The sequence below is a fragment of the Mus caroli genome, chromosome 10, assembly GCF_900094665.2.
Source record: "Mus caroli chromosome 10, CAROLI_EIJ_v1.1, whole genome shotgun sequence".
Classification (NCBI taxonomy): domain Eukaryota; kingdom Metazoa; phylum Chordata; class Mammalia; order Rodentia; family Muridae; genus Mus; species Mus caroli.
The window spans coordinates 110,049,161-110,067,027 of record NC_034579.1 but is presented as its reverse complement, the minus strand read 5'-3'; the positions used below and the strand labels follow the sequence as shown (position 1 = coordinate 110,067,027).

Sequence of the window (17,867 nt, the reverse complement as noted above, 5' to 3'; positions counted from 1 at the left end):
ATCAAATAAAAAAAGAAAGAAAAAGAAACAGAGAGAGAGAGAGAGAGAGAGAGAGAGAGAGAGAGAGAGAGAGAGAGAGAGAGAGAATAGGATTGAGAGATTAGCATTACAGAAGCTCAAACACCTAGGTTGCCTGAGGGTACTGAGAACTGTAGTCATGAGACCAAAAAGCCATTTGCAGAAGAGCAATCCATTCAAGGGATTCGCAGGCACTGTCTCCCTTCCAGCTTCCAATCTCATTCTAAATGTGACCTGGTTTATAACTTAGATTTCTCCTGGTTATTTCTTTATTACAGACGCTTTGCTCCTTCCATTCATGTGACACCCTCTCTGATCTCCAAAGCAGTCACCGTAATCCTATTTTATTTTGTGTTGCCTCATTACCTCTGCCAGTGGTTCTCACCCTTCCTGACGATGCAACCCTTTAACACAGGTCCTCATGCCGTGGTGACCCCCAGCCATAACATTATTTTCACTACTACTTCATAACTGTAATTTTGCTGCTGTTATGAATTGTAATGTAAATATCTGGCATGCAGGATGTCTGCTGTTCGAAAGGGGTTGTTTCCCACAGGTTGAGAACCTCATTTAGTCCCTCTCTTCTGTTTTGTTCTTTCAGGTAATGACTTTCCTCTAGTGTCTGGTGAGCTTTGGTTGACTGTAAACAATCTTAAGCTCCATGGAACCAAATGGAAAGTCTGTGATCAGGGTGGGGCAAACCAGAGGGAACTGAGTAGAACTTGCTGTTCTTGGCCTGAATGTTAGCAACAGTGGGTCTTTTGTCCTGCTTGTCATGGAGGGACAAAAGTTACCCCAGAGAGGGATCCTACTGGCTCCTGCCTGGGAGATAATTATGGCAGACAGAAATCAAGGTGACCAAAATTCAAAAAGGGGTGATTTAAAGTGAGGGGCTTTGTGGCTCCCATGAGACCCCAGTGCATGTGAGGCTGGGGCAGCAGCAGCACTGTGTGCTGGGAAGGTGAACTTCACAGTGGGTTCAGGATAGCTTTGGTGAGGGTGAGGACCTGTCTCAGAAACATCAAAGGAAGAGGGTGAGGGACTAAGGATGTAGCCTTTGAATTTCCCTATTTAACATCTGCCTTTTTCTTGTGACTCACTCTCCCGCCCCCCATTTTCCATTTTTTCTTATACTAAGTGCATGGGTTTTAAAAAATGCCTTATGAATCTGGGCAGCACTGTCCACCAGCCTCTATCTTAGACCACAGCTGTGTAACGAGTGATTGGCAAGTCCAGGATCTATAATTTATCATCCCAGAGACTGACCTTCCCATCATTCTCTATGGAGGAAGAGTCAGCAGGCTGTTCTCCTGTCTGGGGGTGTAACCCCTGTGCACAAAGACATCCAACCAGTCTTACCCCGTACAGTGTGGCTTCTGCACCTATTACTTGCTAGGTTGTAGGTCAAGAGCTAACTTGCTTTTCCTTGATGTCTCTTTCTGTTCACACTTAGGTGTCAGCTCCCCTATTGTACCTTAATCACAACTTGTTTTGTTTGTTTGTTTGCTTTGGTTTTTTTTTTGTTTGTTTTTGGGGTTTTCTTTTTGCCTGTGTGTGTGTGTGTGTGTGTGTGTGTGTTTTGCCGGCTTGTACCTCTGTGTACCATATGTGTGCCTGGTGTTGTGGAGGCCAGGAGAAGGTGTCTGATCCCCTGGACTGGAGTTACAGAGCGTTGGGAGTCACCAGGTGAGTCCCTTCGCTTGGTTTTTGAGACCCTCTCTGACTGTGGTTCTCAGGCTGCTCTCTAACTCCTGTGCTCAGATGAACACCCTACCTACCTTAGCTTTGAGAGCTCCATCTGCGAATCTTCACCAGTATTTTAATGGCATTTGCAAGGGATCAGAGTCAGAACTAAGGGCCCAGCCCTTCACCCACAGGGCAATTTAGTTGACAAAAATCTTTGTATTTCACAGTTGATTAGCATTTTAGACATTAGCCAAAAGTCAGCTAGAACCTTCCTGGGTTCCCTCTCCTAGGCCTGAAGCTCCATTTACTCTGCTTAGGGAACTATTTTTCTCTACATTTGGCTACAAAGAAGTTGAATAGATTGTGAATTGAAAGTACGCCAAAGGTAGCTGTGCTTTGTGCTGTGGAAATGTCCATAGTCCCAGCATTTAGAAACAGACACCAGCAAACCCTCAGCCAACCAGGGCTACATAACAAGGATGATATGGGAAATCTCACTGCCTTTCTTACGATAGCAAAATTCAGGGGCTGGAGAGATGGGTCAGTGGTTAAGAGCACTGTCTGTTCTTCCAGAGGTCCTGAGGTCCTGAGTTCAATTCCCAGCAACCACAAACTGGCTTATAACCATCTGTAATCGGATCCAGTGCCCTTTTCTGTCTTGTGTCTGAAGGTAGCTATAGTGTACACTTATACACAAAATAAATAATTCTTTTTTAAAAAGATAGCAAAATTTATGTAATTTGCCAAATAAAACATCTACTATATAACAAATTTCTCTGGGGGACAAATTTCTACCCAGAATTATGTCTTTATTATTTGCTATTTTACTATTAAATCTTCTGCTCAGCCTATTATCTCAAGGGAATAATAAAATAAGATTAAATCTTGTCACTGTCCCTATCTCCTGCTCCAGGACAAATAATTTAGGACATCCAAACCAGCCCTTCCCTTTCTAATTGGCACCCTAGACCAGTGCACTCGGCGTGTCTCAGGGTGACAACCGGAAGTGAGGGAGTCTCCACGCCCAGCACAGTAGCTGCATGAGTGATGATTAGGGAGAGGGCAAAGGAATGACTTTGTGTGCACCATAGAGTCTGTCCCCTAGTCCAGGGCCAGGGTACAATGCTTGGCTTTCCAACAGTGTTGTTTTCTAAGGATGCCCACAGGGACTGGAGAGATGGCTCAGCACTTGAGAGCCCTCATTCTCCCAGATAACCCATGTTCAATTCCTCAGCACCTATGAGTATGCCCACAGCTGTCTGTAACTCCACTCCAAGGATCTGACACCCTTTTCTGGCTTCCAAAGGATCAGGCACATAGGGGATGCACAGACATACATACAGGCACAAAGGCCTAAACACATAAAATACAAATAATAATTGAAAATTGAAAAGAAGGGCCTGGAGAGATGGCTCAGCGGTTAAGAGCACTGGCTGCTCTTCCAGAGGACCTGAGTTCAATTCCCAGTAACCACATGGTGGCTCACAACCACCTGTAATGGAACCCGATGCCCTCTTCTGGTGTGTGTCTGAAGACAGTGTGCTCATGTAAATAAAAATAAAAATAAAATCTTAAAAAAAAAACCCACATTCCATTTGTTTTCATCTCTGTACCAGGATTTTAAAAAACCTGCAGCCCCCTGAGATGACCACTTTTAAGGGCAGCGCATGGTCAGATTCATGTGTGTGGTTCCCTTTGATGCTTTCTGTTTTAACGTGGGGAGGGGATGCAGAGAGCATGGCGTGAATGGGGCGGGAACGGTGCCCACAGGAGCCTCCCCTACACTAGTGAGATGACGACACGAACCATAGCCACGAAACGCTCCAGAGTGCGACGCAGCTAAGCAACGCGATGTCATGTCACAGCCTTCTGAGGACGAGGTACATGAGGCAGGTCCATGGGGGGGGGGGGGCACACACACAAAATGAGGTTGGTTTGTTTGTTTTTGTTTGTGTTTTTTGTTTGTTTGTTTGTTTTGACAGGGTTTCTCTGTGTAGCCCTGGCTGTCCTGGAACTCACTCTGTAGACCAGGCTGGCCTCGAACTCAGAAATCCTCCTGCCTCTGCCTCCCAAGTGTTGGGATTAAAGGTGTATGCCACCACTGCCCAGCTCAAAATGAGTTTTTTAAAAGATTAATTTATTTATTTTATGTATATGAGTACACTGTAGCTGTCTTCAGACACACCAGAGGAGGGCATCAGATCTTATTACAGATGGTTGATAGACATCATGTAGTTGCTGGGAATTGAACTCAGGACCTTCAGAAGAGCAATCAGTGCTCTTAACCTCTGAGCCATCTCTCCAGCCCTCCACACAAAACGATTTTTAAAAATCAGCGCAAATTGTTGAATGCACACAGAATGTAATATGAAGGCATGTTGGGGAAAGTAGTTGCCGCTTTTAACTGTAAATATTAGCTTTTTTTTTCCTTTAGTCCCTTAACTTTAAATTAAATTGAAGGAAAACCCTCATTTAGAAACAGAAGTACGTCTCCATTCGCGTAACGAGCCAAATCTTTAAGCAAATTGAAATAAATCCTGTGCCTTTATTCCTGGGTTGCTAGAACATCTCTCATCAAATATATGACAAAGAAGGTCAAGTGCTGAAGTCCATAGATCTGTAGGAACTTCCTGCTTTGCGCACAGATCAAATATAGGAGGCCACAAGCTGTTGGCAAAGGAGGGACTTGTAGGATGCTTAAATAGCAGGCATGCTTTCTCTAGTCAGCCAGCAGCTGACCCAGCCTCCAGTCACCATGAAGGCTCTCCTGACTCTGGGACTCCTCCTGCTTTCTGTCACTGCCCAGGCCAAGGTCTATAATCGTTGTGAGTTGGCCAGAATTCTGAAAAGGAATGGAATGGCTGGCTACCGTGGCATCAAGCTGGCCGACTGTAAGTCTCTTGTTCTTGATGGCTCCAGCGAAGCACTCAGAACAGGGACAGGAGGGCAGTGAGTGACCAGAGAGGAAGCTGCAGCATACACTTTCATGATTGTTCCCTGTGTGACTGAGGTCATTGGACTGAAAGCATCAGTTTTTGTCTTTTGAATCAGAGATGCTGGGATGAGGGCTTGGAAGGAACATTGTGTGCCATGCTAAGGCAACAGGACCTGAGGTGCTCAGGGACTGTCACTGGCTTTTCCAGTTGCTTCAGACTCAGCAGCCAATGAGAAAGGGGGCGGAGAAGAGATGGGAGACTCAGCCATTCAGAACTTGGGATCTGTTATCCGGGACTGACATGGTATTTGTCTTCATTTCTCTTACTGTGGTGTGCAACTTTTGAGATTTTTATTTTTTTATTTTTTGACCTATCTACACAGGGCGGAGGGATTCTACTTGTCCCTAATTGCTGGATAAATGAGGGCCTCAGAAACTGAGTATTAAGTGGCTTAGCAGTGTTCTTCATTCTGAGGTGGCCTTTAGTGTCACACAAGGAAAGATGTGGAGGAGGAACAGTTCCTCATGGCTTGTGATCTATGTTATCACAATCAGATTTGATTGAAGTGTTTGCTACTCAACAAAGAGATGTGTGTGGGGGTGGATGGATGGATGGAACTGCAGAATAGCCTTTTCTGTCCTGATGTCCTTGCTTTATATATTCTCATTAGACATATGTGATGGTGCACAATCCTGGAATCCAAGCAATGGGAGGCTGAGGCAGGAGATTGCAAGCTCAGTGGGGTCGGGGGTGATGGTAAAAGCAATGGGAGAATTAGCTATTTTATTTGGAAGGCAGTGGGGCTTCACCACACAGCACTGGCTGACCTGGAACTTGCTATGCAGATCAGGCTGGTCTCAAATTCACACAGATTCCCCAGCCTCTGCCTAACAACTGCAGGGAATAAAACTGAGCACCACTGGGACAGGTTTACGTTTTAAAAGGCTCTTAATCTGGTTATTCTTTGATTTGTTCTCCAAGGGGTTTTCTTTGGGGCACTTGAAAATTACTTGCTGACTGGGCACAGCAGTTCTACCTACCTGAAGGACAGAGGCAGGAGGATCACTTGACACCAGAGACTACCCTGGGCACCACAGCCAGACACAGGCTGGACTAGTGGTAGCATATTCTATAATTTACCCACATGATTGTATTTCTAGTACATCACTTCTAAAATCCAGCCTGCTCAAAAGGCTGATTTTGGTATCAAATATGGCTCATTTGCGGTTGATGCTTATTGATAAATGTTTTTTTTCTTCTCAGGGGTATGTTTAGCTCAGCACGAGAGCAATTATAACACACGAGCTACAAACTACAACCGTGGAGACCGAAGCACTGATTATGGGATATTTCAGATCAATAGCCGATACTGGTGTAATGATGGCAAAACCCCAAGAGCTAAGAATGCTTGTGGGATACCTTGCAATGGTAAGAAATGGCAGGGTACAGTGATAACAACCATTCTGCTCTTATTACAAGAGCAGAGATTCTGTGCAGGAGGAGTAACACTGGGGGAAGCATCAGAAACCTGGCGAAGCTGCCTTCACTGTTAGAGAGTCATCAAATGAACCAAGTAAGGCAGTACGCTCACACAGTGTTTGGCGATAGAATACCCTGTCTAAAGATCAGAGGGCCCTTGATCCGACCTCCAAAGTCAATGAATGAATAAATGAAATGAAGTAAATAGAGGCTGGAAGAATAGTTTTGATGGGAGATTCATCACGGTTTGACCCCCAGCAGCCACAAAAAAGCTGAGTTTGGTGATATGCCTTTGTAACCCCAGCACAGTGGAGTTTGACACTGGCAGATCTGTGGGGCTCACTGACCACCCAGCACAGCCTGCTCTGCAAGCCAGTTCCCAATGGCAAACCCTGCCTGACAAACACTGTGGACTGCTCCTGGGGCAGCGATCTGTAATAATTCCGGCTCTGTTAAATCTGGTTGTTAATTTTTCAAGAGAAGATGGACTTTGGGGCCTTACTTGTAACCAGCTTAGTCTGATACTCATCTACGGTCACTGGGAAGTGTTAGAAAACTCCAGCAAAGGAGTGTGACTCCCAGTGTGAGCACTCAAGGATCGATTTAACTGAAACCTTTGGGAAATGCTTCTATAGAACGTCAATTTATGGTGTCCTTATACGTAAACTTGTATGATGCACATATGTGCTCACACCAAGACATGTAAAGATTTACAGTTTTGCATAAATTATACTTAACACAGCTCCATGATGTGGATATCACACAAAACCACATCTGGAGTAACAAATACTGACCTGGATTCTCATCTTAAAGAGGGACTAACATTACAGGAGCAATGTTCTGTGCTTGAAAACAGCACTCTTAAGTCTCAAGTCACAAAGCAGCTGAGCTCCTTCTGTTTTAATAGTTATAACCTGCTAGGAAAATCTTTATATAAAAGGCTTATAATCTGTTTTCTTTTTAAAGTATTAATTTATCTCTGTGTGTGAATTTTGCCCTATATGATTCTGGTCACCATGTGTTCCTGGTACCTGTGGAAGCCAGAACAGGGCATCAGATCTCCTGGAACTGGAGTTACAGACAGTTGTGAGCTGCCATGTGGGTTCTGGGAGTCGAATCCTCTGGAAGAGCATCCGGTGCTCTTAGCCACCGAGCCATCTCTCCAGTCCCTGGTTTTTCTTTAGGCTACATTTTCCCTGGGAGATGCCCAGGTGACAATTCTCTTCCTGCTCTGTTTCCCAGTGTGAAAATGACCAGGGGCTGCCCTCACCCTAGCCGACAGTCACATACCCTCCAGTGAGTCCTCTCTGCCTCAGTGGCTTCGCTACTTTTCACCAGGCCTGGGATTGCTGTGATCCCGAGCAGTTTCACACGCTCAAACCCATGACCACTGAAGCACATCCAGAACCCACCAGGGACTCTGCAAATGAGAAGTGAGGTCACATGGAAGGAGCCCAGCTGCGTTAAGACATAAGACTACAGCATGTTGTTTTCAAGCACAGAATACTGCTACCATAATGTTATTCCCTTTTTAGGGTGAGAATTCAGTTCAGTATTGTTACTGCAGACGTGGTTTTAAGAGCAAATCAATAGACAGTCTCCAGTTATCACAAATGCACAGACAATGGAGAAATAATTCGTTGAACTCGCTGCTTACTGCCACAGAGAACGTTGGCTGGATCTGACCTGAAGTGGTTCTATAACTGTCCTTGTCATTCCTCACCCCTGTCTTTCAGCTCTGCTGCAGGATGACATCACTGCAGCCATACAATGTGCAAAGAGGGTGGTGAGAGATTCCCAAGGCATTCGGGCATGGTAGGTTAAAACATTGGAAGGGAACGGCTGGCTCTGTTGATATAAGCAGTGTGGCTAAGGCCTAAGTGTCATTCTGAGAAGGGCAGGTGCAGCTGGGGGCTTATCCTACAGTATCATCTTTAGGGAATTTCTCCAGCCTGTGAGAGTCCCCCTTATACCTACTTCCTCTCAGGCCTGCAGGCTAGCTGTAGAATCAGTGGACTGTACATTCACAGGATGCAGCATTGCTCTTGAGCATCCTGTGCTCTGCTGAGGAGGCAGAGCATCAAACTGCCAGGTAGACTCGGCTCCAGAGTCAGAGGCGGCTTCTGGGTGCAGGTATAGCCTGTGTGTCACACCAGCTCTTGGTCCAGAACCCAATCCACTTTAGTGTCACACTCACAATATATCTCCTCTCAAGGTCTGAGTGTGCCTGTGACACAGGACACAGATTTCAACCATTTATCCCCATGTCTCTTTCTCCCACAGGGTGGCATGGCGAGCACGATGTCAAAACCGAGATCTGTCCCAGTATATTCGGAACTGCGGAGTCTAACCGCTGTGTGCTTCTACTGCAGCTCATTCTGTCTCTTTCTCACTGTAGCAGTAGATATGAGAGAGGTCACACTTCCTCGCTCTCCTCTCTAAGTAGCAGGACTTCAGCAGAAACAGGACAAAACGGAGACTTCCTCCTCACAAGCTTCAGCTGATACTGTGCTGTGCAAAGTCTCCCTTGTCAGTCAGCCAGCCAACACAGTGATCACCACACAGACACCTCTGTAGGTCAGTTCTTCACCCAGGAAGTGATGCACATTGAGTTCCATTGGAATTCATCTTAAGCAGCCCTGTGTGAATAAAAATACAAGAACTGTTTATAGGAGACCAGTTGATCTTGGAAAAACAGCAGTTGTGTGAGCTGCAGGGCTTTGTGCTGTCCCAGCACCCAGTTAGAACAGCCTCTGTGGTGGGCCGGGAGGGTTTCTGAGGGCGCAGGACTCTCAGTGGATGAGAACTGAGATTGTCTGGACTCAGAAACTGATCAGGGAACCTGTGACCTTTCTTTCCTAGAGCTGCCCCTTTCATCTTGCTTAAAAAATAAATTCTCAGCTCATGTGTCAGTCTGTTTAACCCCTGAGAGGATGTTCCCAGTGTCATGAGCCATCCAGGAGTGACTAGTGAGCTGTGCCTGTCCTGATCTTTCTTAAGTTCCTTCATTCATACTAACTAACTCTGAGACAGATGAGCCTGTATCAGCAAATAACCACAGGAGCAAATCTAATCTCATAGTGAAAAAATAAAAATGGCATTAAATGATTTTCAACACACAGGTTGTCTTTTCTTTATGCTAAAATGGTGCGTCTGGGGGAAAATGTTTATATATTGGGAAATAATCAACTTGGTAGTCTTAACTGGGCTTACACTCTCACCTACACATAACCAGCTGAATCTCTGGTAAAATTCAAGAGCAATCTGGCCAATCTCCCTCCATTCCTAAGTGGCCCTTGAGACAATGAACCACTCTTTATGTCCAGTGTCTACCCCAGCCCAGCCTCATCTCCATCATGCTGCTCCTTTCTTGTCTCTGCTAGCTCTTAGATTGTGACTTCCTTCCTCAGTGTGGGAGCACTCAGGGCTCTATCAGTTACCAATTTTACATTTATTTATGATATATATTTATTTACTTGCTAGTTTAGCCCTTTGAGCCGCTTAATCACCGTTAACCATGATGTGAAGACATAGAATGAAAAATGCCAGGACAAGTGTCTGCTCTGTTAGAATTTCCTATCCTATTCAACATGTGGAAACTGCTATGCTCTGCCCTGTTCTGCTCAGCACATAGCCTTCTCTATGGTACCCACACTCTGTGTGTATGTGTGTGTGTGTGTGTTTGTATGTGTCTGTGTTTGTGTGTGATAATATTTTTGACCAATGTTTATATATTATATTTTAGACATATATATATACACATATATATATGCATATATATATATACATACATACACACATATATCTAAACATGGGTCTAAATTATAATGTATGTGGGATTCTGTATACTAGCTGTATTTCCATCTCGTAATCTCACCATCAGAACCAGTACAAACAGCGCATTTTGAGCCTGCCATTTGCTCTCCACAAATGGCCTGAATTCACTTCCCTTTGCGTTATCGTTCAAATTCAGAGCACCTGCTGGTTAACTGAGCTCCCCTCTGAGCCGAGAGGAAGGTCAGCCTTTGCAAAAGTCCCAGCAGCCACCCCAGCTAAGAGCTTCCAAAGATCTTTAAAAACTGCATTGGTGGGGCTGGTGAGACGGCTCACTGGGTAAGAGCACTGACTGCTCTTCCAAAGGTCCTGAGTTCAATTTCAGCAACCACATGGTTACTCACAACCACCTGTAATGAGATCTGACACCCTCTTTTGGTGTGTCTGAAGACAGCTACAGTGTACTTGTTTATAATAATAAGTAATTCTCTGGGCCAGAGCAAGCAGGGCCAGAACAAGTTGGTTAAAGCATAATGAGCATGATTGACCAGAATGAGCATAGGTCTTAAATTCAATTCCCCACAGTGCCATGAAGGCTCACAACCATCTGTATGTACAGCTACAGTGTACTTACATACATAAAATAAATAATTCTTTAAAAGAAAAGAAACTGCACAGTCAGAAAAGAGGGAGTGGGGCGCCAAATGCTTCCTTCCAAGCCTGGGGACTTGATTTCAAACCCGGGATGCACAAGATGAAAGGAGAAGTGCACCCATCACATGTCTTAGTGATTCCTAAACATCTTCTCCATCACCTTCTGATTGGTCTGATAAAGAGCTGAAAGGCCTATAGGTCAGCAGGAGGTAGAAGGTGGGACTTCCAGGAGGAGAGTGGAACTCTGGGAGAGAGTCAGGTGTGAGGTGAAGGGATGCAGAGGAAGAAGCTCGCTGGCACTGAAGGAGACATAAATTATGAGCTTTGTGGCAGAGCATAGTAATATATATGGGTTAATTTAAGTTGTAAGAGCTAGTTGGGAACAAGAGTTAGCTAAGGGCTAAAGCTATAATTAATAAATACAAGAATTTGTCTTTACTCAGAGCTGGGGAGTGCATAGAAAGTCGATATCCTCATACACATATATTGATTAATGTACTTTTTAAAATTTTGATGAAATCATGAGGGACCTCCAACTAGCTTCATTCTGTCGCAGTCATGTCTGAAACATTCCCGTGGTGATTGCTACTCAGCAGAGGTTTTCATTCAGAGGCACCGGGCTCTGCCCTAGCGTGTTGGCTGATAGGTAGGTTGTGCTTACCCAGCCTCCTCAGCAGCTGCAGACCGCACAGGAGAGACTTCTTGCCACTGCTCTGGGCTTCCTGCTCAGGAGTGAGTGCGCAGAGGCTCTCACTGTGAAATGCGTTTTTATAAACACCAAGACTTATTTTGTCCCCTGCTCATTACATTGCTCTTCCTTCTCTGATCTCTCCAACGCTGTCATTGTGTCATTGTTTTTCATTTTCTGTTGGTGTTTCCTCTTAGTCCTCTCTGTTTGGTTTTTCCTTCAGTGGTGTCTATCTAGTACTTGCGATCTTTGGTTGACCGTGTTGCCTTAAGCACTAAGGAGCTGAATGGAAAGCCCACGATCAGGGCAAGCCATCCCAGAACAAGTGGAACAATACTGGTGTTTTTCTGTGGGCCCAAATATTAGCATCACTGAGCATTTTCTCCAGATCCAGACAGGAAGTTCTTGAGGCTGCCTCTTTTCTGAAGGATCGTTGTATTGGACAGAAATAGAGACACTGAGTCCAAAAGGAGCTGGTGGATAGTGATGAGCAAGTGGTTGACACTTATAATTCTGATGCTGGATGAGGAACAGGCAGCACCGGAGGAGTTTCTGGAGCCTAAAGAGCCCGAAGTATCCCTAGATAAACTAGGGAAGGGAAACCGCTGTCCTCTGCTACACCCAGTTGGAACACACCACACTACCCACGCCTGCTGAGAGGAACAAGTAAGAGTGGAGAGATGGGAAAGAAAGAGAAGTAGGAAAGTGTGTGCAAAATGAGGAGAGGCAGAGCTGGAGATGTGTTCATGATTAGAAAGGATGTGAGTAGCCTGCCCTGCCACTTGAAGCCATGGTTTGGTCCTGACCCATGATGCCACTGAGGGCAGTGTCTGGGTTTGTGGCCATATAGCAGGGGTGGTCTATGTCGATGTTATCACCGAAGGCCATATGGACATCCCTGTTGTGGGCTGCCATCTGGTACCATGTTTATGTCCAAGGGATGCCCAGAGCTGGCCGTGCCCCACAATGGCTGCTGCACTTGCCAAAGCAGGCCCTACCCCTCAGCTACAACACTCTGGAGAGTGGCTCCACACTTCACAAAACTTAAGGCATATCTGTGGGACCCGTGAAGGGCTCTGCACAGGGAGTGGCTTGAGTGGTGTTACTCGCAGCCAAGTTGAAAGGTAGGAGTGAGGAACAGAAAGGACTGCCATAGGATCTGCATCTTGTTTGGATTTAAACAGCTCCGTTTGTTAGGCCAAGGGAAAATGACCAAGAAAGTGTCTCCCAGGAAGGCACAAATTTGTGACTGTTGGTGAGAAACGTGTGTTCATTCTGTCCCATTTGACAGTATAAGAAGCACTCTTTTTAGAACCTTTAGCGATCATTTGAACCGTGCGTATGTGTGGCTGTGAGCATGAGAACTAGTGCCACCAAGCCCAGAAGAAGAGGACGACCATGGAGCTGGACACACAGGCAGCTTCCAGCTGACTGATGTGACGGGAATCAAACTCGGGTCCTCTGGAGGAGCAGCAGTGCTTTCAAATTCTCCGCCACTTCTCTAGGCTCCAAAGCACTCTTTCTCATTTATTATAGTACCTGGAATCACTAGAATTAGTACTGAGTATGATGGAATCTTCCTTTTTCACTTAATGCTGGAAATTAAGGTATGGTATTAAAAGGGTTTCCTGAAGAGACCTGTATCCGAATGTGTAAGAGGGAAACCGTCCTTGGGGGCTGGAGAGACGGCTCAGTGGTTAAGAGCACTGACTGCTCTTCTGAGAGGTCCCGAGTTCAATCCCCCAAAACCACATAGTGGCTCACAACCATCTCTAATGGGATCCAGTAACCTCTTCTGGTGTGTCTGAAGAGAGCTATAGTGTTCACATATACAGAAAACAAATATAATAAAAACATAGCGAAATTTATATAACTTACCAAATAAAACATCTAATATATAGCAAATTTCTGTGCAGGACAAATTTCTACCCAGAATTATGCCAATTTGCTATTTTACTATTAAATCTTCTATTCAGCCTATTATCTCAAGGGAATAATAAAGAAAGATTAAATCTTGTCACTGTCCCTATCTCCTGCTCCAGGACAAATAATTTAGGCCATCCAAACCACCCCTTCCCTTTCTTCCTTTTCTTTTCTTTTTGTTTTTGTTTTTTTGTTTTGTTTTGTTTTGTTTTTCCCGAGACAGAGTTTCTCTGTGTAGCCCTGGCTGTCCTGGAACTCACTTTGTAGACCAAGCTGGCCTCAAACTCAGAAATCCACCTGCCTCTGCTTCCTAAATGCTGGGATTAAAGGTATGCGCCACCACGCCCAGCCAGCCCTTCCCTTTCTAATCGGCACCCTAGAGCAGTGCATGCAGTGTGTCTCAGGGTGACAACCGAAAGTAAGGGAGCCTCCACGCCCAGCACAGTAGCTGCATGAGTGATAATTAGGAAGAGGACAAAGGGATGACTTTGTGTGCACCATAAAGTCTGTCCCCTAGTCCAGGGCCAGGGTACAATGCTTGGCTTTCCAACAGTGTTGTTTTCTCAGGATGCCCACAGGGACTGGAGAGATGGCTCAGCACTTGAGAGCACTCATTCTCCCAGATAACCCACGTTCAATTCCTCAGCACAGCTGTCTGTAACTCCACTCCAAGGATCTGACACCCTTTTCTGGCCTCCAAAGGATCAGGCCCATAGAGGATGCACAGACATACATGCAGGCAAGAATGTCTATACACATAAAACGCAAATAATAATTGAAAACTAAAAACCACACATTCCATTTGTTGTCATTTTTGTGCCATTCTCTTCTGAAATACAGCCTAAGATTTCCTTTTCTTTTTTTATTTTAGGTGTAGAAAAAACATACAGTCCAATTTTCTGTAAGTAACACACAGGGAAATGCTTTTTAAATAATTAAGAGCACTGGTTTAAACCGAATGTTAGCTGACCATAGTTGGACGTTGGACTCTGTATTCACCATACCTTGTTCTGTGCTGAGGACCCACTGGGATGTGAGTGTATTATTCAGTAGAGGATCTACCATGGCAAGGAGTAAGAAATGTCCCAGCTCACGAATCAAGTGGCAAATCTTTTCCCTCTCTTGATTGTGTTCAAAATACACTTTACAGATGCTTTCAACCCAACCTCCTACACTAAACACACACAGGTCTACCTGTCGTTGCTGGGCAAGAGAGGGATGAAATTCCTGCAAAAAAGAACTTTCGGGATATGCTGAATAAAAAGGATAAACGCATCCCAAGAGATGAGGAAAAACAGAAGCCATTATTTCACAGCAGCATTGCAGACAAGCTAAAGGCAGAAGGGAGAGACTCTGGACTGTGTCAAATGTTTAAGCATTTTAAAATAAATACTGTATGCTTATTCCTAGGCTGCCAGAATATCTCTCATCACATAAATGAAGAAGGAAGATCAAGTGCTGAAATCCATAGATCTGTAGGAACTTCCTGTTTTGCACACAGCTCAAATGTAGGAAACCACAAGCTGTTGGGAAAGGAGGGACTTGGAGGAGGCTTAAATAGCAGGCATGCTTTCTCTAGTCAGCCAGCAGCGGACCCAGCCTCCACTCACCATGAAGGCTCTCCTGACTCTGGGACTCCTCCTGCTTTCTGTCACTGCCCAGGCCAAGGTCTATGAACGTTGTGAATTTGCCAGAACTCTGAAAAGGAATGGAATGGGTGGCTACTATGGGGTCAGCCTGGCCGACTGTAAGTCTCTTCTTGATGGCTCCAGCTAAGCGCTTAGAACAGGGACAGGGGAGCAGTGAGTGACCAGAGAGGAAGCTGCAGCATACACACACTTTCATGGTTGTTCCCTGTGTGACTGAGGTCATTGGATTGAAAGCATCAGTTTTTGTCTTTTGAATTAGAGATGCTGGGGTGAGGGCTTGGAAGGGACATTGTGTGCCATGCGAAGGCAACAGGACCTGAGGTGCTCAGGGACTGTCACTAAATTTTCTGTTGCTTCAGACTCAGCAGCGTTCTTCATTCTGAGGTGGCCTTTAGTGTCACACAAGAAAAGATGTGGAGGAGGAACAGTTCCTCATGGCTTGTGATCTATGTTATCACAATCATATTTGATTGAAGTGTTTGCTACTCAACAAAGAGATGTGTGTGGGTGGATGGATGGATGGAACTGCAGAATAGCCTTTTCTGTCCTGATGTTCTTGCTTTATATATTCTCATTACACATATGTGATGGTGCACAATCCTGGAATCCAAGCAATGGGAGGCTGAGGCAGGAGATTGCAAGCTCAGTGGGGTCGGGGGTGATGGTAAAAGCAATGGGAGAATTAGCTATTTTATTTGGAAGGCAGTGGGGCTTCACCACACAGCACTGGCTGACCTGGAACTTGCTATGCAGATCAGGCTGGTCTCAAATTCACACAGATTCCCCAGCCTCTGCCTAACAACTGCAGGGAATAAAACTGAGCACCACTGGGACAGGTTTACGTTTTAAAAGGCTCTTAATCTGGTTATTCTTTGATTTGTTCTCCAAGGGGTTTTCTTTGGGGCACTTGAAAATTACTTGCTGACTGGGCACAGCAGTTCTACCTACCTGAAGGACAGAGGCAGGAGGATCACTTGACACCAGAGACTACCCTGGGCACCACAGCCAGACACAGGCTGGACTAGTGGTAGCATATTCTATAATTTACCCACATGATTGTATTTCTAGTACATCACTTCTAAAATCCAGCCTGCTCAAAAGGCTGATTTTGGTAACAAATATGGATCATTTGTGGTTGATGCTTATTGATAAATGTTTTTTTCTTCTCAGGGGTATGTTTAGCTCAGCACGAGAGCAATTATAACACACGAGCTACAAACTACAACCCTGGAGACCAAAGCACTGATTATGGGATATTTCAGATCAATAGCCGATACTGGTGTAATGATGGCAAAACACCAAGAGCTAAGAATGCTTGTGGGATCAATTGCAGTGGTAAGAAATGGTGGGGTACAGTGCTAACAAACAACCATTCTGCTCTTACTGCAAGAGCAGAGATTCTGTGCAGGAGGAGTAACACTGGGGGAAGCATCAGGAACCTGGGGAAGCTGCCTTCACTGTTAGAGTCATCAAAATGAACCAAGTAAGGCAGTAGGCTCACACTGTTTTTGGCAATAGAATACCCTGTCTACAGATCAGAGGGCCCTAGGTGCCACCTCCAAAATCAATGAATGAATGAATGAAATGAAATAAGTAGAGGCTGGGCAGATAGTTCTGGTGGAAGAGTCATCACAGTTTGACCCCCAGCAGCCACAAAAAAAGCTGAGTTTGGTGACATGGGTTTATAACCCCAGCACAGGCTGATCTGTGGGGCTCACTGGCCAACCAGCACAGCCTGCTCTGCAAGCCAGTTGCAAATGGCAGACCCTGCCTGAGAAACACCGTGGACTGCTCCCAGGGCAGCCATCTGACAGAAGAGGGTGCCAGATCTAATTACAGATGGCCATGAGCCACCATGTGGTTGCTGGGATTTGAACTCAGGACCTTTGGAAGAGCAGTCAGTGCTCTTAACCGCTGAGCCATCTCTCCAGCCATAATTCCTACTCTTTTAAACTTGGTTGTCAATTTTTCAAGAGAAGATGGACTTTGGGGCTTTCCTTGTAACCTGCTTAGTCTGACTTTAACAGCGTTCTAGTCACTCATCTACAGTCACTGGGAAGTGTTAGAAAACTCCAGCAAAGGAGTGTAACTCCCAGTGTGAGCACTCAAGGATCAATTTAACTGAAACCTTTGGAAAATGCTCCTATAGAACGTCAATCTATGATGTCCGTACATGTAAAGTTGTATGATGCATATATGTGCTCACACCAAGACATGTAAAGATTTACAGTTTTGCATAAATTATACTTAACACAGCTCCATGATGTGGATATCACACAAAACCACATCTGGAGTAACAAATACTGACCTGGATTCTCATCTTAAAGAGGGACTAACATTACAGGAGCAATGTTCTGTGTTTGAAAACAGCACTCTTAAGTCTCAAGTCACAAAGCAGCTGGGCTCCTTCTGTTTTAATAGTTATAACCTGCTAGGAAAATCTTTATACATAAAAGGCTTATACTCTGCTTACTTTTTAAAGTATTAATTCGTGTGTGTGAATTTCACCTGATATGATTCTGGTCACCATGTGTTCCTGGTACCTGTGGAAGCCAGAACAGGGCATCAGATCTCCTGGAACTGGAGTTACAGACAGTTGTGAGCTGCCATGTGGGTTCTGGGAGTCGAATCCTCTGGAAGAGCGTCCGGTGCTCTTAGCCACCGAGCCATCTCTCCAACCCCTGGTTTTTCTTTAGGCTACATTTTCCCTGGGAGATGCCCAGGTGACAATTCTCTGCCTGCTCTGTTTCCCAGTGTGAAAATGACCAGGGGCTGCCCTCACCCTAGCCGACAGTCACATACCCTCCAGTGAGTCCTCTCTGCCTCAGTGGCTTCGCTACTTTTCACCAGGGCTGGGATTGCTGTGATCCCGAGCAGTTTCACACGCTCAAACCCATGACCACTGAAGCACATCCAGAACCCACCAGGGACTCTGCAAATGAGAAGTGAGGTCACATGGAAGGAGCCCAGCTGCGTTAAGACATAAGACTACAGCATGTTGTTTTCAAGCACAGAATACTGCTACCATAATGTTATTCCCTTTTTAGGGTGAGAATTCAG

At 45.2% G+C, this 17,867-nt stretch overlaps 2 protein-coding genes across 2 annotated transcripts in view; both read left to right on the top strand.

The window, feature by feature from the left end:
* Positions 1–4,435: 4,435 nt before the first annotated feature.
* Positions 4,436–9,235, top strand: LOC110303803 (lysozyme C-1). The gene is made up of 4 exons (XM_021175023.1): positions 4,436–4,595; positions 5,904–6,068; positions 7,856–7,934; positions 8,403–9,235. Exons 1-4 carry the CDS (start codon positions 4,460–4,462, stop codon positions 8,467–8,469), a joined length of 447 nt encoding a protein of 148 aa, XP_021030682.1. The 5' UTR covers positions 4,436–4,459; the 3' UTR covers positions 8,470–9,235.
* A 5,455-nt stretch (positions 9,236–14,690) lies between these two features.
* LOC110303446 (lysozyme C-2) overlaps positions 14,691–17,867 on the top strand; it is a 4,719-nt gene continuing 1,542 nt past the window's right edge. The window contains exons 1-2 of the mRNA XM_021174544.1: positions 14,691–14,905; positions 15,978–16,142. Coding sequence (XP_021030203.1) covers positions 14,725–14,905; positions 15,978–16,142 — 346 coding nt within the window. The 5' untranslated portion in view covers positions 14,691–14,724. The remainder of the gene's footprint in view (positions 14,906–15,977; positions 16,143–17,867) is intronic.